General features: G+C 43.3%; 1 protein-coding gene across 1 annotated transcript; it reads left to right on the forward strand.

Annotated features, from left to right (window-relative positions):
* The first annotated feature begins 7,186 nt into the window (after window positions 1-7,186).
* Window positions 7,187-22,394, forward strand: LOC120992265 (phospholipase A2 inhibitor subunit gamma B-like). Its single transcript, XM_040421130.1, has 5 exons — window positions 7,187-7,261; window positions 8,464-8,583; window positions 12,804-12,950; window positions 20,167-20,304; window positions 22,107-22,394. The coding sequence occupies exons 1-5, from the start codon at window positions 7,210-7,212 to the stop codon at window positions 22,301-22,303; spliced, it is 654 nt and encodes a 217-aa protein (XP_040277064.1). The 5' UTR covers window positions 7,187-7,209; the 3' UTR covers window positions 22,304-22,394.
* Window positions 22,395-23,856: the final 1,462 nt, after the last annotated feature.

The raw sequence follows: 23,856 nt of genomic DNA on the forward strand, positions 1-23,856 counted from the left end.
GAGACTTATGAATACCTCGAACATTGTGCAAAACCAGTTAATCATTGTCACCAACCAACACACATTAGTTCTAGATTATGTTACAGCTAAAGATGGAGGTATGTGCCAGGTTGTGGGACCCTCTTGTTGCCATTACATAGACCCGCAGGGTAATTTGCAAGTTAAGGTGGGTATAGAGAAAATGGCGGATCTAAGGGATAAATGGCTGGACTCACATAAAGCTGGTAAAGATACATGGTGGTCTGATACCTTCTCTTTCCTTAACCCTGACAACTGGTTTAAAGGTATTGGAGGTTGGCTCATGGGAATTGTCCAAGTAATATTGCAGGTAGCCCTAATAATATTGGTGATATATGTAGTGATTAAGCTCGTTCTTATTTGTGTGACCCGCTTTTCAAAAAGAATGAAGAAAACTGATGAACGACCTATCATGCTTCTCTACGATGAGGAAGAACAGAAGGAAGCATCGTTCAACACAGCTCCCCCTCCTCACAATGATGCCTGGCTGAGATAGGGTGAGATGAATCCCAGGGTATTACCACAAGTCCGAGCAACCGGGAGCCTACCTATAAGGGGTAGGTTGTCGCCACTGCGGGTGAAGAGGATACGAATGGTATGCCCAGGGGATTCGCTAGGCGAAGGGAAAGTCTACAATCAAGTTTCCAAGGGGGGACTGTTATGGACTATTGATACAAAATGGATACTTGCTTGTTGAGAACTATGTTTAGCTAAGATGGCGGCCAGGCATTCAGCCAACGCCTATAAACTAGAATCTTACTTTGTGTTTTATCATGTGCTTCTTTGTGGTTTCCGTTCAGCTCAAGCAAGCAGATTCAAAGAAAGAAGAAGTAACGGTTTCACCCACCAGCAAGGGGGGAGGGGGGGAACTTCCTCTTGTCATCAATGTACAGAAAAGCAGAACAGAGGGAACAGATGGTAGAGAGTGGGTGAAGAGAGTCAGAAAGCAAGCGAAAGTCTAGATGTTTAAGGTTCCTGCGGGGGTGTGCTAGTGTGTGGACCGGGGGAGCAGCAGAAGAGACCAATAAAGAGAAGGTGAGTAGGTTGTGGTCGGATAGGGGGAGAGGCGAATTAGAAAGGTTAGATAGGGAGCAGAGGTAAAGATAAGATCCAAAGTGTGACCATCTCTGTGGGTGGGAACTGAAGACCACTGTGATAGGCCGAAGGAGGAAGAGAGCGATAGGAGTTTAGAGGCGGCTGAGTGGCAGGTGTCAATAGGGATGTTGAAGTCACCCATGATGATAGTGGGGATGTCGGCAGAAAGAAAGTGTAGTAGCCAGGTGTTAAAGTGGTCAAGAACGATGGTGGCTGGGCCTGGGGGGCGGTAAATGACGGCTACTTGGGGGTTTGAGGGAGAGTAGATGCGAACAGAGTGTACTTCAAATGACGTGAGCGTAATGGAGGGTGGCAGTGGAGTTGGGCTGTAGGAGCAGGTGTCTGATAGGAGAAGACCAACTCCTCCACCATGTTTGCAGCCGGGGCGGGGGGTGTGAGTGAATTTAAATCCACTATAAGAGAGTGCAGCAGGGGAGGAGGTGTCAGAGGGTGTCAGCCATGTTTCTGTGAGACCCAGAAAGGAAAGGTTTTGAGAGATGAAAAGTTCATGAATGTACGACAGTTTGTTACAGACAGAGCGTGTGTTCCATAATGCTCCTGCAAGAGAAACCAAATGAGCAGGGGTCAGAGGAATGGTTATTAGATTTAAGGGGTTGCAGGAATTTGTAGAAGGAGATTTGTATTGGGACATAGAGGTGATAGTGGGGATTTGCTGAGGGGGGCTTGGATTTGGAGAGATATCACCAGCAGTAAGGAGAAGCAGAGAAAGAGTTAATAGGTGAGAATAGGAGAGGGCAAGAGGTATCTGTGTGTGTTTGGGAAGGAAGTGTTTTATGTTGCCAAGCAGGTTTGTGCAAGCGATCAGATGAGAAGGTAAGATGTAGGAAGAGATGAATAGTTCCTTGCTGGGTGAATGAATGTGGGGGTATTTCAGGAGGTTGTTGACAAGTGGGAAGAGTAAGATGAAAAATTGAAACATTGTTTGCATTAACTATGTCTGTAATTACCTGTGGTCCACTTCTGGTCCCATTCTGGTATAATTCAGTTCCTGCACTTAAGAGTTGTACTTGAGAGATGTTGCATTTGGAAAGACCAAGGTCTGAAAAGACCTAGGACCTTAGATTTATACCACTCAGTGTTCAATCAGGTGTGACCAAGAGGGGAGGGGGCTACATTTGGCCTAATCAAGGAGGACCAGATACAGGGGTGAAATAGTCAATGTCAACAAATACTCAATAAATCCAGCAGGGAAAGAGACATTAATAGTTCAGACAAGACATACCAGGATTTAGAAGGAGAGATGAGAGGGATGGACAATATCAGACTGTGGAAAAGCTGGGTGTACAACTTTCATTTTTCAAGAGCAGAGTCTCTTTAACTACAGGCCTTTACGTCAGGTGCCATCCCTTTTTAAATCACCCTGTTCTTTTCTCTAATGATCTGGAACCTGTGATACTACAACTCCCATCATTGTTGATCTCAGGGGCTGCTGGGTATTTTAGCTTCTGGAGAGCCACAGGCTGCAGACCACAGATCTCCTAAATTATATATAGACTCTGCAGCAGTTGTACAGTAATTATAGTACATTACTGTATCCTATTATATACCATAATATTACACTATTGTCCCATGTACACTACAAATTACAAGGTCGTCTTCATATCGGATACAATTTGCTCTAACGTTCAATATGTTAATGTATATTCTACTCGGCCTCCTCAAAGATCACAGCGTCTCAGCTCCCTGAAATACACTGGAATCCGAGAGAGAAATTTGCCACAGGAAAAAAAAAGAAAAAGAAAAATTTAAATCCAAATAAACATCACATTCCTGACCTGAGGTTTGTGATAAATATAATTTCTACAGTAAGAAAGCAAACTCCAATGCAGAAAATTTTCTCCACATGACCCAGAGTGGAAACTCTTGAGACCTCCTGCACACGGCCGTTTTTTTTTCCCCGTTTACTGGCCGTTTTTTGCGGTCCGTATACGGTCCGTATACGGAACCATTCATTTCAATGGTTCCGCAAAAAAAACTGAATGTACTCCGTATGCATTCCGTTTCCGTATTTCCGTTTTTCCGTTCCGTTTTAACATAGAACATGTCCTATTATTGCCCGCAAATCACGTTCCGTGGCTCCATTCAAGTCAATGGGTCCGCAAAAATAACGGAACACATACGGAAATGCATCCGTATGTCTTCCGTTTCCTTTCCGTTTTTTGCTGAACCATCTATTGAAAATGTTATGCCCAGCCCAATTTTATCTATGTAATTACTGTATACTGTATATGCCATATGGAAAAACGGAACGGAAAAACGGAACAGAAACGGAAACACAACGGAAACAAAAGAACGGAACAACGGATCCGTGAAAAACGGACCGCAAAACACTGAAAAAGCCATACGGTCGTGTGCAATAAGCCTAATACTGTGAAAAAAACATAAATAAATAAAAATAAATAACAGTCTTTACTGCACTTCTGGCCTCTGTTCATGAGGATTCCATTGTGTTTGTTACTCTCTGCTCTGCACTGATGAGGGGCAATTACCCCGAAACAGCTGTCTGCAGATGAGGTGCTGGCTTACTTAATATCTGACTTATGTCTCAAGGCCTATTTAAAGAGCTGAACATTGACTTATAGGCAGGGCCAGATTAACATAGGGGCTGATGGAGATGCAGCTCCAGGCCCCTACCATAAAATAGGCCCATCCGCCAGCCAAAAGGCCGTCGGGAGCGGCCCGCGCTAAAAGTCCTCTGTTGTACACAGCGCAGCGTGCAGGATGGATAACGGCGGGCGCACTGAGGTCATATCCGGCGGGCCGCTGCATTACAGGAACAGCACCAGCTGCTCTGAAGTCCTGCCGCCGGATATACGTCACAGGATATCCGGCGGCAGGACGTCAGAGCAGCTGGTGCTGTTCCTGTAATGCCGCGGCCCGCCGGATATGACCTCAGTGCGCCCGCCGTTATCCCTCCTGCACGCTGCGCTGTGTACAACCTGCTCAGCAGTTTCGACCAGCACAGCGCTCAGCCACACCAGCCCGCGAGACAACAGGACCTGTGATGATGTCATGGCCATGTGATCAGGTGTGGGAGGAGTCAGGTTATGCTGCAGGAGAAGGTACAGTCCACATAGCGCATGAGTGGCCTTCTGGGGCAGGTATCAGATGAACTTATCCAGTTGGAAGGGAGGGCAATCATAGTGCTGTTATGATTTATGGACACAGCTCTCAGCATGCTTAGCCAGCCTTCTATCTGGCTTTGCATCTTGAGAGTCACAGTCCACAGGCTTCTGATAGAAGGCTGGCTAAGCATGCTGAGAGCTGTGTCCATAAATCATAACAGCACTATGAAAATTACTGACTGGCTAAGCATGCTGAGAGCTCAGTCTAAATAACATAACACATTAAAGAAATTACTGTTTCTAGCTGCTAGTCCACTGCAGCTAGAAACAGTAATTTCTTTAAAGGGATTCTGTCACCAGGTTTGACCCCTGTCAGCTAAACATATGCTGATGTTCAGGGCGTCTTCACGATTCCTAATGTGGGCTTATAAATGTCATCTGTGGGCTTATTTAGCTAAAAAACAGCTATTACTAACCTGTCAGTCAAACAAATAAGGTGCCCAAGGGGATGTTAATGGATGCAAGGTGCTGGCCGCACCCGCCGCCGTTCGTGCCCAGCGCCGCCTTTCCGGACTTCTGCACCGCCTCCTAATCCTCTGTGCCGCCTCTCGCTCTCCCTCCCTCCCCCTCCTTCTGCTGTAAGATCTCGCGCTTGCGCACAGGGCTCTGCCTGATACGCCCGTGCGGACTTCTCCATTTGGCTTCTTACAGCGAAGTGCGCATGCGCCGGCACTTCGCTCAACCCCTGTACGCGCGAGATCTTACAGCAGGAGGAGGGGGGAGGGAGGGAGAGCGAGAGGCCATAGAGGATTAGGAGGCGGCGCAGAAGTCCGGAAAGGCGGCGCTGGGCACGAACGGCGGCGGGTGCGGCCGGCACCTTGCATCCATTAACATCCCCTTGGGCACCTTATTTGTTTGACTGACAGGTTAGTAAAAGCTGTTTTTTAGCTAAATAAGCCCACAGATGACATTTATAAGCACACATTAGGAATCATGAAGACGCCCTGAACATCAGCATATTTTTAGCTGACAGGGGTGAAACCTGGTGACAGAATCCCTTTAATGTGTTATGTTATTTAGACACAGCTCTCAGCATGCTCACCCAGCCTTCTATCTGACTGGCTAAGCATGCTGAGTGCTGTGTCCATAAATCAGAACACAGCTCTATGAAAATTACTGTTTCTAGCTGCTGTTGTCCACAGTCCACAGCAGCTAGAAAACAGTAATCTTCATAGTCATGTTAAATGATCACTATAGTGTCAGGAAAACAAAGCGGTTTTTCTGACACTATAGTGCCCTGAGGGTGCCCCCACCCTCAGGGTCCCCCTCCCGTGGTCCCCCTCCATGTTGCCAAGATAGACGCCAAATGAAGGGGTAGTTGCAGGAACAAAATACTTTAATGGTATCGATAAAATATATATGTAATTAAGACACTGAGTGCAGTTCCATAAAAAGGCCCAGCAAAATCCTCAGCACCAGGCCCATGATGCTCTTAATCCGGCCCTGCTTACAGGATAGCTGCCTTACATCTGGTGGCATCAGAGGCGGAGCTTGTTAAGAGCTCATTTGCATCCCTTTCTTCCCAGAATTCCAGAGGAGCATGTATGGCCTATACGTCTCCTCACGCCGATTAAGGCGCTTTCTCCCCAAGGAGAGATAGTACCCTCAAACTGTGTTTGTTCAAAAGGAGCTGTTAAAAAAGAGCATCTGCTGTTTTCTCTGAGAAAGCGGAGGGTTGCACTTGGCCACTAGACGCCTCTGGTTCTAACATAACAATTAGGCCGAGTTCACACGAACGTGTGTGACCCGTGCCCGTGCTGCGGGCCACAATGCACGATCGCCGGCCGTGCGTCAGCCGCATCGGATCGTGGACCCATTCACTTTAATGGGTCCGCGATCCGGCCGTTCCGCAAAAAGATAGGACATGTAGGACACTCCGTAGTGTTTCCGAGGGGTCCCGTTCCGTGCGGCCGTTCCGCTAATCCGGATTTGCAGACCCATTGAAGTGAATGGGTCCGCATCCGCGATGCGGAATGCACACGGAACTGTGGCCGTGTATTGCAGCCCGCAATACGGCCACGGGTCACACACGTTCGTGTGAACTCGGCCTTAGTGTAACTGAAGTCACGTAGTGGAGGAAGTTGACGGCATAGTGTGTCACTTTGTCATTACCTGACCCTCATTAAAAAATTCCTAAAACTGCAGCAACACACATTTTTTCAGGAGTAGCCTGCACCTTAGCCGGTTCTGTCCTGGAGCCCCTGTCAGGATTCTGCTGACCGACTCTTGCCTTGGACTAATGCCCGATAAGGTACTACATGAGCTACATGAGCCAGGAGCGCACTGGTCTGATAGGGAGAATAAAATATTGATGCCCGATCCTCAGGATAGGCCATCAATATCAGAACGGCGGGGATCCGACTTCCAGCACTCCCAATGATCAGATGTTTGAAGAGGATGCGGGCGTGTCAGTGAGCTCTGCACAGTCATCGGTCAGGAGAAGTGAATGGGCCTGGGCTGCAATACCAAGCACAGCCACTATACAATGTATGGCACTGTGCTTGCCATGCTGCAGGGAGGCTGCGTTCGTGTGAACAAACCCTAAGTCAATGGAAAAATAAAAACGTTTGCAGAGATCAAATAAATGAATAGAAAAATAAAATGCTGAGCCTTAAGTACTGAACCAGAATGTGTTCTTAGTCTATTACAAAAATATAATGTTGTTAAATTTATTTTTTGTGACTTTGATATTATTTTCTCACATATTTTTGTATTGATTTACATTTTTTTACATGTAAAGCCCTCAGAAATAACCTAAGATTTGTTTAACCAGAAAGGAAAAACATTCTCTTTTTAGACCACCTCATGCTACCTGTACACTGTCTCTAACTGGTCATTTAGTGCCCCCCTCCCCCCTCCAGGCCATGGCTATCTCTGTACTTCTCCATAAATAAGGGGTCATTATCTCCACCCAACTGTTGGAGTCTGCACTCACTGGACTAGAGCTGACATGGCCTCACCTTGGGTATTCATCTGCCTTCTCTCTGCTCTTGCTAAAACAGGTATTTATTTATATTTTTTATAGCATTTTTTAGATTGTTTTTAGCAACTGATTATAGAAATAATGACCAAGTGGTGGTGGGGGGGGGGGAAGGGTGTTGAGGATTGGATTGCTCTAATTTCAGCAGGTCAAGCCTGTGTCCTGAGGGGTTAGAAAAGGGAGTGGGAATTAGGAAGACATATTTCAGAGAACATTCCCTAGGCTTTTATGGGCTTGCACTGAATTTTATGAAATGTTTCATTCTTAAGCACTGTGCATAATCCGGTCTAAAATTGGGCGCCACATCGCAAGCACAATGCACATTTTGGCAGGAAGATATGATGATGCGCCATTTCCAAATTTTATACATGGGAAGGGTCAGTCTTGACTTATGAGCGAGTTGATTCTATAGAATCCAAATTTTGTAGCATAAGAATTGAATCTATTTTTTTATTTGTATTTTATAGAATCAGAATTCAATCTAGATTATTTTTGAAAATATTGGATTCAATACAATCAGGTTTCAATCCTAATTTTTCAGTAAAATTAAAATTCTATAGAATGAGAATTCAATCCAATTTATAAAAAAAAAATCTAATTCTATACAATCAGAATTCAATCCAGATCTTTCTAAAGAAAAAAAAAATATCAAATTCTATAGAATCAGAATTCAATCCAAATCTTTCAAAAGAAAAATAAATTCTATTCTATGTAATCAGAATTCAATCCAAATTGTTGGGTCAGATGTTAGAGATCATGAAATAAAGGTCCACACCAAGGACAGGGGGCTCCATAGAAATTAGGCTACCCTTCAAGTGTTGTTCATGACCACCACAGCGCCACTAGCCCAGCTGGACAGAAAGCTTCCAGAGATCAAAGGAAACACCTATGTGATTACAGAGAGGAAGCACAGGACAGTAATAAAAGGAGCAAAGTGTAAAATACTGAGGAACTCACTTATTCTCTGGATGGTGTGGGAAAATGTATAATACAATGTAAAATATACTGCTATATAAACCTAGGATAACGACCTGTGCAGCATTGTGATGGTAAGATGATTTCACTATCACCTACTGGAAATAATCCTAAAAATCTAAAAAAAAAAAAAAAAGCAAATATAATAAGTTAAGAAAAACAGTAAGAAATAATGAAGGTAACGAACATAATTACAAAATAACAAGGAGATGCAGTTGTACGCATTATAATGACTTTTTTTCTTTCTAGGCTTTTCTCTCGAGTGCACACAATGTATGGCCATCGGTCTCTCCTCCTGCACAGAGGGGCCAATAATAACCTGCCCACAGGGCCACGTCTGTACAAGTATGTACCAGGAGACTATCGAGGGTAAGTCCTAATGTATTCTTAAACATTCCTACATTATCTATCCATCTATTATCTATCTATTATCTATCTATCTATCTATTATCTATCTATTATCTATCTATCTATCTATTATCTATCTATTATCTATCTATCTATTATCTATCTATCTCATATCTATCTATCTATCTATCTATCTATCTATCTATCTATCTCATATCTATCTATCTATCTATCTATTATCTATCTATCTATCTATCTATCTATCTCATATCTATCTATCTATCTATCTATCTATCTATCTATCTCATATCTATCTATCTATCTATTATCTATCTCATATCTATCTATCTATCTATTATCTATCTATTATCTATCTATCTATCTCATATCTATCTATCTATCTCTATCACAAATCTAACTATCTATTTGGCATGAAGTTACCGCCATAGCAGCCTGCTAGTTCGCACACAGTTATGATTACCATCTGTGAGAATTGGCAGACTTGGCCTGAGCCATAATGGATGACAGACACAGCAGCTGGACTCAGGCCTGAATTTAGAGGATCATTCCTCGGCCTGTGTGTCTCCTGCCGCTGGGGTCAGCAGGGCCAGACGAGTATTCTGCACTTCTGTAAGGGGCAAAAGTACAGTCTGGGGGCACTAAGAGGGAGAGCTGGAAAGTAAATTGTTGACTCCTCCTCATGTCCAGCACTAATATCTATCATATTTTCATAAATTCTACACATGGTGTGGGTTATCTATCTAATATCTATCTATCTATCTATCTATCTATCTAATATCTATCTATCTATTATCTATCTATCTATCTATCTATCTATCTATCTAATATCTATCTATCTATCTATCTATCTATCTAATATCTATCTATCTATTATCTATCTATCTATCTATCTATCTATCTCCTATCTATCTATCTATCTATCTATCTATCTATCTATCTATCTATCTATCTCCTATCTATCTATCTATCTATCTCTCTATCTATCTATTATCTATCTATCTATCTATCTATCTATCTATCTATCTATCTATCTATCTATTATCTATCTATCTATCTATCTATTATCTATCTATCTATCTATCTATTATCTATCTATCTATTATCTATCTATCTATTATCTATTATCTATCTATCTATTATCTATCTATCTATCTATTATCTATTATCTATCTATCTATCTATTATCTATCTATCTATTATCTATCTATTATCTATCTATCTATTATCTATCTAATATCTATCTATCTATTATCTATCTATTATCTATCTATCTATTATCTATCTATTATCTATCTATCTATTATCTATCTATTATCTATCTATTATCTATCTATCTATCTATTATCTATCTAATATCTATCTATCTATTATCTATCTATTATCTATCTATTATCTATCTATCTATCTATTATCTATCTATTATCTATCTATTATCTATCTATCCATCTATCTATTATCTATTATCTATCTATCATCTATCTATCTCTATTTATCTATCTCTATTTATCTATCTATTTATCCATTATCTATCTATCTATCTATCTTTCCATCTATCTATCGAATATCTATATATCTATTTGTCTATCTATCTATCTAATATATATATGAATCTATGTCACGGCCTCTGTTGTGTGCGCCGTGACATGGTTGACGTGCATGCTGTTGCCTAAGGGAGGCAATGTGTTGTTGCAGCATGTAGGGGGCTTCTCCTTTCCCCTGGGTCCTTCCCTGTCTGGTGCCGGAGGGTTTAATTATCTGGCTGGTGTGGATTTAGGTGTGTCTTGGGTGTGGCCCCTCGGCTCTTTATATGTTGTGTTGTGAGCCTGAGGTCAGGTGCCTTCAGCCTTTGTGTGAGCTGGAGTGCAGCTATTATCCTGGATATACCACCTGTCCAGTGGGAGGGCCTCCTAGCTAGACATACTGTCACCGTATAATGAGGAAAATGGGGAAGCAACTATGCCTGGGAGATAGGATATAGGAGCAGGTCACCTCCTAAAGCCGACCTAATCCTGGCCCTGACTCCTAACCATATGAGCAGACCCAGAAGGTAGGTAGTCTCATACACAGGAAGCTCGGACCCTGAGTTACCCTGAAGATCCCTGCAATGAGGTTAGGAGCCGGAGACAACCTGTTCATCCCAGATGCGGATGAACAGGAGTCTCCACCAGCCAAGCTGCAAGGAAAGGGGCAGCCAGTAACCAGCCACAGGATTGGCAGGTAAGAGCCGAGAAACAACATGCACTTACCTGTCACGGCCACAACAACAACCGGACCTCCATGCGGACAGTAAGCATGGCGGCCCCAGGCAGAGCTGTTTACCGACTTGTGATTCCCCCTCCGGGGAACCCTGACACCCCCTTCCAGAGGTTATGTGACTAACAGGGGAAATGTCTAGCAAACATGCTGGAACACAGACACCCACAAGCCAGACATGTAACGACAACTAGACATACAACAGACCCCGCACATAACCCACACCAAACATCGATACAAGGGAAGGTAAAGACATAGGGAACATAGGGGAGACATAAAGGAGACATTGATGTCTAGCTAGGAGGCCCTCCCATTGGACAGGTGGTATATCCAGGATAGGAGCTGCACTCCAGCTCACACAAAGGCTGAAGGCAACTGACCTCAGGCTCACAACACAACATATAAAGAGCCAAGAGGCCACACCCAAGACACACCTAAATCCACACCAGCCAGAAATTTAACCCCTCCGGCACCAGACAGGGAAGGACCCAGGGGAAAGGAGGAGCCACCTACATGCTGCAACAACACGTTGCCTCAGGCAACAGCATGCACGTCAACCGCGTCACGGTGCACACAACAGAGGCCGTAACAATCTATTTATGTATTATCTATCTATCTATTATCTATCTATCCATTTTCTATCTATCTATTATCTATCTATCTATCTATGTATTATCTATCTATCTATCTATTATCTATCTATCTATCCATTTTCTATCTATCTATCTATCTATCTATCCATTTTCTATCTATCTATCTATCTATCTATCTATCTATCTATCTATCTATCTATCTATCAAATATCTATCTATCTAATATCTACATATCTATCTATCTGTCTCTCTATCTATCTATCTATTATCTATCTATCTATATAATATATATTATCTTTCTATCCGTTATCTATCTATCTATCTATCTATTATCTATTATCTACCTATCTATCCTTCTATCCATTATCTATCTATCTCTTATCTATATCTCTATTATCTATCTAACTATTGAATATCTATCTATCTAATATATATATATATCTTTCTATCCATTATCTATCTAGCTATCTGTCTATCTATCCATTATCTATCTATCTATCTATCTATCTATCTATCTATCTATCTATCTATCTATCTATCTATCTATCATCTATCATCTATCCATTATCTATCTATCTATCTATCTATCTATCTATCTATCTATCTATCTATCTATCTATCTTCAAATCAAATCAGCTTTATTGGCAGGACTAAATACATTTTAGCATTGCCAAAGCAAGTGGGAAATAATTGGGTAGGGTTGGGGGATGGGGACATATACAGGGTGGGGGTATAGGAGTCCATGGTATACCAGGCTCCTCTCAGTCTATGGCAGGCAGTAATATATTGTGCTGCTGTGGCCGCTGTGTTCTCCTATTCCCCCAGCAGTATGGAGAGTCTCTCTTCCTCCTCCATGGAGGTGAAGTCTGGGCAGAGATCAGACAGTCTCCTGAAGTGAGTCTCCCTCACTGCTGAGTATTTAGGGCACCGCAGCAGGAAATGAGCCTCATCCTCCCCGGCCTCCTGGTCGCACTGCTGGCACAGTCTGCTCTCCCTGGGCATGTACCTCTGTCGGTGACGCCCAGACTCGATGAGCAGGCTGTGGGCGCTCAGTCTGTACCGGCTCAGGATCTGTCAGTCTTTTGGATTGGGGAGTTTCTCCAGATACGGGGCCAGTTTGTACTCCCTCTGCAGGCTCTGGTATACTGTCAGCTTCTGGGATGTTCTTATGTATCTTTCTATCTATCAAATATCTAGCTATCTTTTTCTCTGTCTCTCACTTTCTCATAAAACTTCCCCCAATCAAATCTGAAAAAATTCATGTCCAGTCCTGATTATCTATGTATAATAGATACTTTTTTCACCCCCCGTAATCTTGCCCGTACATTCTGTATGTAAGTATCCTTTATTTAATTTTTTATTATTTTTTTTTAGATGGGAAGACAAATGAGCTCTTGTACAGATCTTGTGGCCCGACATCTCACTGTAATAAGACGGGAAGTTTCACCATTGAGAAAAACAGTGCCAGATTGGGCATTTCCTGCTGTTTTACTGACAAATGCTACCCCCCGCTGCCTCAGTGTAAGTCTCTTCCTGCCGGTGTCTGCACAATTGCATGTGGATTCCGGTTTGTAGATCGCTATTCAGTGTAAATGTGTGAAATCTGTAAAGTGTCCACCAAAATGTGCCCTTTGTTTGAAAGGGAGGCGTGAACAGGGTAAAAAACAATGTCACCACCGCTAACAAATGGTGTCAGGTAAAAACCGAACAATGTCGCCATCTAGTGGCAATATATGTGAAAGACACTGCAGATTGGTTCTCTGTATTATCATAAAATTTACAAGACTTTATATAACGGGGACAACTATTATGTGTCCCATTATTCTGATCCCCGGCTAGTAGCCAGAGTCATCGCACAGAGAGCTATTAGACGGGCCCGGAGTGACTCCATAAGGTCCTGGTAGGTTGGCCCAGGTATCTGGGGCCATGCTGACTGCATCCCACAGCTGCTGAAGGAGGCGTGGAGGAGGATTCACAGAGTGAACACAATTATCAAGGTGGTCCCACAGATGCTGAATTGGGTTCAAGTCTGGTGAATCAGGGGGTCAGGATAGTACTTGGAAGTCTTGGTCATGCTCTTCCAACCAGTGTCGGACGTTTCTAGCCATTTGACATGTCACGTTGTCTTACTGGAAGATCCCATTGCCCCAGGGAGACAATCAGCATGTATGGGTGTACGTGATCTACAAGGATGGATTCATGCCCAAACTGGGGGAGAGCGCCTTCCACATGGATGAGTGGCCCAGAGAATGCCGCTAAAACCTTCCCCAGACCATAACACTGCCATCACCAGCTTGTGCTCTTCCAGCAATGGTGGCAGGGTGTTCCCTCTCTGATGTTTCTCTCCTGACATCTGTTCCATGAAGTAGAAACCGTGACTCATCAGAAAAGACAACCCTGCCAAAAAGCAGAGGTCCAATTCTGATACTGCCCCGCATATTGAAGTCTTTTCTGATCATTAACAGTTGCAGTGGCCGTCCGTCTGCTCGGGAGCCTCATACACTGTAGAGTTCTCTGGACTGTTGTTTAAGACACACGTATAGTACCCCCCGCTTCATTTTGGAGTTGAGCTGCTCCACTGCAGCGGTCCGTCCGCCTTTTGCCCACCTTCGTAGTCGGCGTTCACCTCTCACATTAATGGCACGTGGTGCTTCATAATTTCTACATCACTTATTCACAATGGGGCAATTTGTCCTCTCACTATACACTTTCACCACAGCAGCGCGAGAACAGTTCACACTGCGCAGTGTCAGAAATACCGCCGCCCGAAAGATGATATTTCTTCAACAAGCTCACCACACCTTATATACCCACCGAGCAGGCTCACCACACCTTATATACTAGGGATCAGCAACCTTCGGCACTCCAGATATTCTAAAAACTACAACTCCCAGAATGCTCTATTCACTTCTATGGGAGCTTTGAGAACAGCCGAGCATGTTTGCATGCTGGGAGTTGTAGTTTCACCAGGGCCGGTTCTAGGTGAAATGGGGCCCTGGGGAAAAAAACAATAAGCCCCCCCCCCACATGACACTTGCTGACTTTAACGTCCCCCCATCACTACAGAAATACAGCACCCCATACCTCTTACATCCAGTGACATCTCCTTTAATGTAGATGTTCTCTGTCCTCGTCTTCTCCTTTCAGAACTTCAGACCAGACCACCATTTTGTCTCCATTTTCCGTCTCTGCAGTTTGACAACAAAAAAAATCTTAGTTTACTACTTTTCCATCATCCTCCCATCTTCTGGACAAATCATCCTACTACCCCCAATACTGTGCCGCTGTGCTCCCTAATACTAAACTGCAGAAACAGATAATACCCCTGATAATAGTAGTACCACACAGAGCCCCCCGTATAAAATACCCCTTCTTTGTGGCCTCAGTAGAAGCCCCCATAGTGCCCCATAATAATGTGCCAGTATCAAGTGCCTCTCCCCCCCAATGTGCCAGTAGCAAGTGCCTCTCTTCCACCCCCCATGTGCCAGTAACAAGTGCCTCTCCATGCCCCCCATGTGCCAGTATCAAGTGCCAACCCCACCATGTGGCAGTATCAAGTGCCAAACCCCCCATGTGCCAGTATCAAGTGCCAAACCCCCCATGTGCCAGTAACAAGTGCCAACCCCCCCATGTGCCAGTATCAAGTGCCAACCCCTCCATGTGGCAGTATCAAATGCCAAACCCCCCATGTGCCAGTATCAAGTGCCAACCCCACCATGTGGCAGTATCAAGTGCCAAACCCCCCATGTGCCAGTATCAAGTGCCAAACCCCCCATGTGCCAGTAACAAGTGCCAACCCCCCCATGTGCCAGTATCAAGTGCCAACCCCTCCATGTGGCAGTATCAAATGCCAAACCCCCCATGTGCCAGTATCAAGTGCCAAACCCCCCCATGTGCCAGTATCAAGTGCCAACCCCTCCATGTGGCAGTATCAAATGCCAAACCCCCCATGTGCCAGTATCAAGTGCCAAACCCCCCCATGTGCCAGTATCAAGTGCCAAACCCCCCCATGTGCCAGTATCAAGTGCCAAACCCCTATTTGCCAGTATCAAGTGCCAAACCCCCCATGTGCCAGTATCAAGTGCCAAACCCCCCATGTGCCAGTATCAAGTGCCAAACCCCCCCATGTGCCAGGATCAAGTGCCAACCCCCCTTTGTGCCAGTATCAAGTGCCAACCCCCCATGTGCCAATATCAAGTGCCAAACCCCCCCATGTGCCAGTATCAAGTGCCTCCCCCTCCCCCCATGTGCCAGTAAAAGTCCGGTATAAACAGCCTATCAGAGTAACAGGGAAGGGAGATGCCTCTCCCTCCCTTGCCCCACAGCACAGGCATCTGTATCTGTCCTGAGGATGGCGATACAGATGACTATGGAAATGAGCGCTTCCACAATGGAAGCGTTCATCTCCCTGTGACCTGCCACCGCGGGACCCCTTCCCGGAGCCTGAGCAAGGCCGCCACCAGCGCGAGGCCTCGCAAAAAAAGAAAAAAGGCTCAGGAGCGGCCGGGGTCGGGTGGTGGGCTTGGGGGCCCTAAGGACTCGGGGCCCCGGGGTCAATTGCCCCCCTTGCCTGTATGGAAGCGCCGGCCCTGAGTTTCACAACAGCTGGAGTGCTGAAGGTTGCCTAACCCTCTTATATACCCACCAAGCCTTCTCACCACACATTATATACCCACCATGCTATCTCCCCACAACTTATATACCCACCGATCCAGCTCACCACACCTTATATACCCACCAAGCTGGCTCTCCACACCTTATATACACACCGAGCCAGCTCACCACACCTTATATACCCACCAAGCTATCTGATCACACCTTATATACCAACGAAGCTGGCACACCACGCCTTATATACCCACTGAGCCAGTTCACCACATGTGACTTCCTTCATGAGCGAAGGATGTGGTCATAATAATGGGACTTAACTGTATAGAATGTTATTAACTTCAACACACTGGATACTGTCAAATATCTCTACACGTCTTACCAGATAATTTCCTAGGTGCAAGAATAGCCTAAGGGTGGTGTCATACTGACGCTAAAATCTTCTGTCAGATTGTACCGACAGCCTGCCGGGGGTCATCTATCTGGCATAGACAGAGCGCCTCCAGGCCACATTGACTGTAATGGATCCCAGCAGGGGATGAATCTATCATATCTACAGTATTTCATATCTATCTATTTATCTATCTATCTACACTGTACAAAAATATAAACTCAACACTTTCGGTTTTGCTCCCATTTTGCATGAGCTGAACTGAGAGATCTGAAACATTTTCTACATACACAAAAGACCCATTACTCTCAAATATTGTTCACAAATCTGTCTGAATCTGTGTTAGTGAGCACTTCTCCTTTGCCGAGATAATCCATCCCACCTCACAGGTGTGGCACATCAAGGTGCTGATTAGACAGCATGACTATTGCACAGGTGTGCCTTAGACTATCCTCAATAAAATGCCACTCTGAAATGTGCACCGTTTTGCCTTACTGGGGGGGGGGTATCTGGTGTGGCCACCATTTGCCTCAGGCAGTGCAACACATCTCCGTCACATAGAGTTGATCAGGTTGTTGATTGTGGCCTGTGGGATGGTGGTCCACTCCTTCTGTGCGAAGTTGCAGAATATTGGCAGGAACTGGAACACGCTGTCGTATACACCGATCCAGAGCATCCCAAACATGCTCAGTGGGGTGACATGTCCGGTGAGTCCGGGCCATGCAAGAACTGGGATGTTTTCAGCTTCCAGGAATTGTGTACAGATCCTTGCAATATGGGGCCGTGCATTATCATGCTGCAACATGAGGTGATGGTCGTGGATGAATGGCCACAGACAATAATGCACTAAAATAATAGTTGCAAGCATAACATATGGACTAAGCCCTCACTCCGTTGATAAAATCTGAGACACTTGGCCAATACATTTTGATCAAAACACATCTCAGCCCACCTACCAAGCGACAAGGTGGTCTCAGTTCAGGCGGGTCGGGCTTAGTCCATATGTTATGCTTGCATCTATTATACTGCATTATTGTCTGTGACTGTATAAATGTAGCCATGTACATCCGCAACATTTATTATCATATCGTGCAGGATGTTTTATTTTTTATTTTTTCCCGTCATGGATGAATGGCAGAACAATGGGCCTCAGGATTAGGGTTGAGCGAACCCGTGGAAGTTTGGGTTCGCCGGGTTTGGCAAAACTTCAGGTGAAAGTTTGGGTTCGGGACCCAAACTTCACCCCGTACCCGGACCCCATGTAAGTCAATGGGGACCCAAAACTTCACTTCATTATTTTCCGTTATAACATGGTTTTAGCGGAAAATAATAGCATACTTAAAACAGAATGCTAAATAAAATGTCTATTGAGGGGTTAAAAATAAAAAAAACTCACCTCATCCATTTATCTCACAGCCGGTATCATCTTTTCTTCAGGACCTGCAAAAGGACCTGCAGTGTTTTTTTATTTTTTAACCCGTCAATATACATTTTATTTATCATTCTGTTTTAAGAATGTTATTATTTTCCGTTATAACCATGTTATAACAGAAAATAATAAAATCACCCGAACATCGAACTAGTCCGGGTTCTGGTCCCCGAACTAGCCAAGTTCGGTACGAACCCGAACTTTGCAGTTCGGGTTCGCTCAACTCTACCCAGGATCTCGTCACGGTATCTCTGTGCATTCAAAATGCTATCAATAAAATGCACCTGTGTTCATTGTCCATAAGATACGCCTGCCCATACCATAACCCCATGGGCCACTCAATCCACAATGTTGACGTCAGCAAACCGCTCACCCACACGACGCCACACACGCTGTCTGCCATCTGACCTGAACAGTGAAAACTGTGACTCATCCGTGAACAGAACGCCTCTCCAACGTGCCAGACGCTATCGAATGTGAGCATTTGCCCACTCAAGTCCGTTACGATGACGAACTGCAGTCAGGTCCAGACCCCGATGAGGACAACGAGCATGCAGATGAGCTCCCCTGAAACGTTTTCTGACAGTTTGTGCAGAAATTCTTTGGTTATGCAAACCGATTGTTGCTGCAGCTGTCCGGGTGGCTGGTCTCAGACGATCATGGAGGTGAACATGCTGGATGTGGTGTTGGGTGCTGGTGTGGTTACACGTGGTCTGCGGTTGTGAGGCTGGTTGGATGTACTGTAGTGCTGGGCGAGCATGCTCGGCCGAACACCATTCTGCTGTTGTAGCCCATCCACCTTAAGGTTGTGCATGTTGTGGCTTCACAAATGCTTTGCTGCAGACCTCGGTTGTAACGAGTGGTTATTTCAGTCAACGTTGCTCTTCTATCAGCTTGAATCAGTCGGCCCATTCTCCTCTGACCTCTAGCATCCACAAGGCATTTTTGCCCACAGGACTGCCGCATACTGGATGTTTTTCCCTTTTCACACCATTCTTTGTAAACCCTAGAAATGGTTGTGCTTGAAAATCCTAGTAACTGAGCAGATTGTGAAATACTCAGACCGGCCCGTCTGGCACCAACAACCATGCCACGCTCAAAATTGCTTAAATCACCTTTCTTTCCCATTCTGACATTCCGTTTGGAGTTCAGGAGATTGTCTTGACCAGGACCACACCCCTAAATGCATTGAAGCAACTGCCATGTGATTGGTTGACTAGATAATTGCATTAATGAGAAATAGAACAGGTGTTCCTAATAATTCTTTAGGTGAGTGTATATGAATGCATAATATGTGGGAAACGACTACTGATGTTTTAGCCATATTTACATATATTATATATATATAATATATACATATATTATATATATATATAATATATTATATATTCTAAATATATGTAAATATATTATGGGTAAAAACATATATATGTTTAAATGAAATTTAGCTTCTATTTCAGAAAAGTTTCTGACGGGATTTATTCTCACAACCGTGTACATTACAGCCCAGAATGTTAACCACTACACTATAGAGCTGCATGGCCAATTACTTTTAAAAAATGTTTTTTTGAGTAACTAGCCATGCAGCTCTATAGTGTAGTGATTAAGATTCTTAGCTGTACTGTAGAAGGTTGTGAGTTCAAATCCCACCAGAAGCTTTTCAGAAATAGAAGCTAAATTAGATTTAAATAAAGTTTTGGCATTGTGAGTTTTTTTTCGGTGTTCACCTTAATATTTTGGGCATGTACAGATGTCGCGATGGCAGTTATGTTTATTTTTATTGTTTATATTTTGATATGCTAAATCTTTTTTTTTATAATTTTTAAAACTTTATCAAGCTTTTTTTATTTTACATTTTTAGCATTGAAGTATATTGGGATTTTTCCCTTATTGTTTACATTTTGAGGAAGGACGTATTACACGCTCCCTCAGGGTGTAATGCATTATATTGTGACAGTCCTGGGTGTCTTCACAGGGCCTCTTGCGCCATGACAATTGCTCACCACCCCGCAAACTTTTCACAGGTATCTATGGGGGGAATGGGAGGTTGCTGGAACTAGGAGTCGGAGGGAGCTTCTTTATGTTTGACCATTAGATGCCGCAGTTGCTAATGACCATCACATTTGAGGTGTCAAAGACAGATATCAGCATAATTTATATATAAACATATAAAGGAAATAAAGATATAAAAGGATATAAATTTATCCACCCAAGATGTGGGACCTAAAAGTAATATTGTGCTAAAAGGTGAATGTTTTATATTCCTTAAACGTAACTAATAAATACTTAATTGCTCTCTGTATTTGCAGTGCAGTCTGCTAGCACCCGAAGAAATGGCAAAGTGTGCCAGATGTGTTCTGAAGGCAATGAAGCATGTTCGGGAACCAAGACCATAGACTGTGTCGGAAATGAAAATAAATGCCTTCTCCAGGTCGCTAAAATAAAAGGTAAGTCCATGTCATAAAGTCCATAGGTCCTGATTTATCAAAACTGGCATGTGCCACACTGGTCTTCAAAGGGACTTTGCTGCCAGAGCAGTCATGTGCAGTGAGCCGGTGGTTCTCTGCTAAAGTTATTAAATGTTTCACTTCTAAAGCTGTTAAAATGTTCCCTGTCATTCTAACTATGCAGTTTCAATGGTACAATGATTCAAGTGGCTTATCTATGCACTATGTATTCAAAAATGCTGCTTATGGGTAGGAAATAGTTAACTGGCAGTCCTTAGTATTAGTTGTGAGTAGTGGGCATGCCCCACTTTCCCCTGACCAGTGGAGTATTTGACATGCTGAAGCAGAAGAAAATAATTCTTCTCCAGGGAGACACCATTCCTGGCTCAGCTATCTCCGGCAGTCCCATAGCAGTGAATGAAGAGGTGGCCGCACTTGCACAGTGTTCTCTACTTTCCCCACCATAGGAGCTCCAGAAATAGACAACCGTGCTTGCTCAGCTATTGTTGAAAGCACCATAGCTATGAATGAAGAAGATGCTGTGCATGTACAGAGTGCTGTCCTTCACTTTGGGGCCTGTGGCAGGCGCAGCACTATGAAGTGCCTTTTGCACTGTGGCATTAGAATAATTTCGATATCTCTGACTTTTAGTCTAACCAGACTGTCTATTACTCTGTAATTACTCTAGCGTTTTTTTATGGAAACAGTAGGTTTAAAGAGCACACCAAATGCTTCAAATAACTTCTTTATTAACTTCAACTTTTCTTCATATAACACTGCCGCCTCCGCAGCAGATAGTCCATGTACATAACACGTGTTGAAAAGATATCACAAAATGGCGGTATGCATAAGATGGTGGTTCAACTGTTCAATCTTGTCATTCAACATAACATGGTGGATATATTTCTCTCTTCAGTATCTGTACTCTCACTTTAAGTTATTTAAGCACTTTATTATCTCTCTGAGAGTTATATCTGAGGTCTAACTAATAGTTCACTTGCAGTATGCAGTTAGCAGTGACTAATTGCAGATTGGTTGAGTATGATCTGGTATGGTTGTATGCAATTTGGATTGCAATATGGAATAAAAAATGGATTAAAATGGAAAATCTGCCAAAAAAAGTGAAATTTCGAAATTTGATCTCCATGTTTGAAAATCAGTTTTGAGTAACATGAGAGGTGTAGTTTCTGCAATGTGGTCATTTATGGGGGTTTCCACTATGTAAGCCCCACAAAGTGACTTCAGACCTGAACTGGTCCTTAAAAAGTGGGTTTTGGAAATTTTCTTAAAAATTTTAAGAATCGCTTCTAAAATTCTAAGCCTTCTAACATCCTTATAAAATAAAATGACATTTACAAAATGATGACAACATAAAGTAGACATATCGGGAATGTTAAGTAATAAATATTTTATGAGGTATGACTTTCTGTTTTAAAAGCAGAGAAATAGAAATTTTGACAATTGTGAATTTTTCCAAGTTTTTGGTAAATTTGGGATTTTTTCATAAATAAAGGTGAAATATATTGACTCAAATTTATGACTATCATGAAGTACAATGTATCACTAGAAAATAATCTCAAAATGGCTTGGATAAATAAAAGAGTTCCAAAGCTATTACCACATAAAGTGACACATGTCAGATTTGCTAAATTAGGATACAAACACAATCATATTTAAAGAAGCGCATAGCAGGTGTGGAGACCCTACTGCAGAGTTCAAGAATTGGGGCTTCAGGTGGCATCACCAATGGTTTCTCACTCTTGGCTGGTAACAGTTCATGAACATATCTCTTTGCTTCTCAGCAGGTTCAGACGAAAATGTGGAATCCTTCCGTGGATGCAGCACAAGAAGCATCTGTGATATTGGGAACCTGAATATAAGTTTTGGATTCCTGGAAATGGAGTCGACATTTCTCTGCAGCGGTGGAGCTATAACCATGTACAGAGGGCTGGACTTCTCGATGATATCAGCGATTGTGCTCCTGATACTCCTGAAGTAAACACATTGTCAGTACAGATTATGAATACGTTGTCATCCTCTTCAAGAGTTATAAACTTTTAGGTGACAACTCCTGTGAGAGATGTAAGCTTGAGTATGTATATCGGTTGTCAACAGAAACATACCATTAAAGGGGTTGTCCGGGTTCAGAGCTAAACCTGGACATATCCCCATTTTCATCCAGGCAGCTCCCCTGACGGAGTTCCTGCTCCAATGCTCTCCTTTGCCCTGCGCTAAATCGTGCAGGGCAAAGGCATTTTTAGGAGTTCCGGTGACGAACCGGGCTCTCCATGGGGCTGCCAGGAAGCCCGGTGACATCACCGGCACTGATGGGCGGGATTTAGTGCTGCCCTAGCCAGTAAAACGGCTAGGGCAGCACTAAAGCCCGCCCATCTGAGCCGGTGACGTCACCGAACACACTGCCAGGCGGATGCTTTCACCCAGCAGTGTATTATTGTAAACAAAAGAGCCCTTGCCCTGCACGATCTAGTGCAAGGCAAGGGAGCGCATCGAAGCATTAGATGCTCTGATGCTAGCCTCAGGGGGGCTGCCTGGGTGAAAATAAGGGTATGTCCTCTGAACCCGGACAACCCCTTTAACATCTCAAAAAGGCTGAATAATAAAATAGGAGAAACTTAAAAGGGTTGTCCTTGATAAAAAAATAGTTTAAAAAAGACTCGCAATGCTGTAAAAAAATTGTCCCCACTTCTTCTATTCCAATGTTCCCGGGTCTCTGCGGGGCTCCTCCTGGCCTCTCTTAACACAACAGGACATACCTGCACATCCAATAACTGACTGACTGAAATGGTTCACCATTGTGGCCAGTGATCAACTGATTGGTTCATTGTGTAAGGGGGTCTAGAATCATCAGAACAAGAGCAGTGGGGGTTTTGTGAAGGTGTGATATTTTTTCATTTATTTTTGCAGCATTCTGAGACTTTTCTAAATTGTATCGCCTGGAGATACAGTATTGGGCCCTATAATATTACTTTAATGGCGTGTCTTGCTGATCTGATTGACCTCTTGCTTATCCTGTTTGTAATAAAAAATAATAATTATACTAATGGTAGTGATTTGTAATAAAAGGAAAGACTATTTTGGATTTTGGCTTCAGACCTGAACTTATTATAAATCCTTTGATGTTCTACTTTGTGCTGACCTTTGACTTCTATCTCAGAGCCCTGAATGCACGTCACTTCATGGGCACAGTATGTGACTGTATGGTGTTATTATTTAAAGGCTATGGACAACATTTTTTTATCATTGCATTTTACTTATTTTGGGCTACAATTAAATTTTTTTTCAACTGCTGTTTATTAAAAATGTTCAACAGTTTTCCCTCTACATCTTTCACTTTCAAGTATTTACCCAAAACTAGACTCAGAACAGCATAAATTATAGAAATACAAAATCTTTTATTGGACATACACTTGTATAAAAACATAGAAATCCGTATACATAAGCAGCATTAAATCACACAGGATGATCTCCACAGGTCTGTCACATTACATTACACATAACTTTGCAATAAGAATTCCCAAGCTGTGAGGAAAA

The sequence above is a fragment of the Bufo bufo genome, chromosome 1, assembly GCF_905171765.1.
Source record: "Bufo bufo chromosome 1, aBufBuf1.1, whole genome shotgun sequence".
NCBI classification, from domain to species: Eukaryota; Metazoa; Chordata; class Amphibia; order Anura; family Bufonidae; genus Bufo; species Bufo bufo.

Excerpts from the sequence above, each read along its gene's own strand:
- LOC120992265 (XM_040421130.1), top strand. The coding sequence starts at position 7,210 with ATGGCCTCACCTTGGGTATTCATCTGCCTTCTCTCTGCTCTTGCTAAA. Across the intron at positions 7,262-8,463 it reads CTCTGCTCTTGCTAAAACAG|GCTTTTCTCTCGAGTGCACA; the intron begins GTATTTATTTAT and ends TTTTCTTTCTAG. Across the intron at positions 12,951-20,166 it reads CTACCCCCCGCTGCCTCAGT|TGCAGTCTGCTAGCACCCGA; the intron begins GTAAGTCTCTTC and ends CTGTATTTGCAG.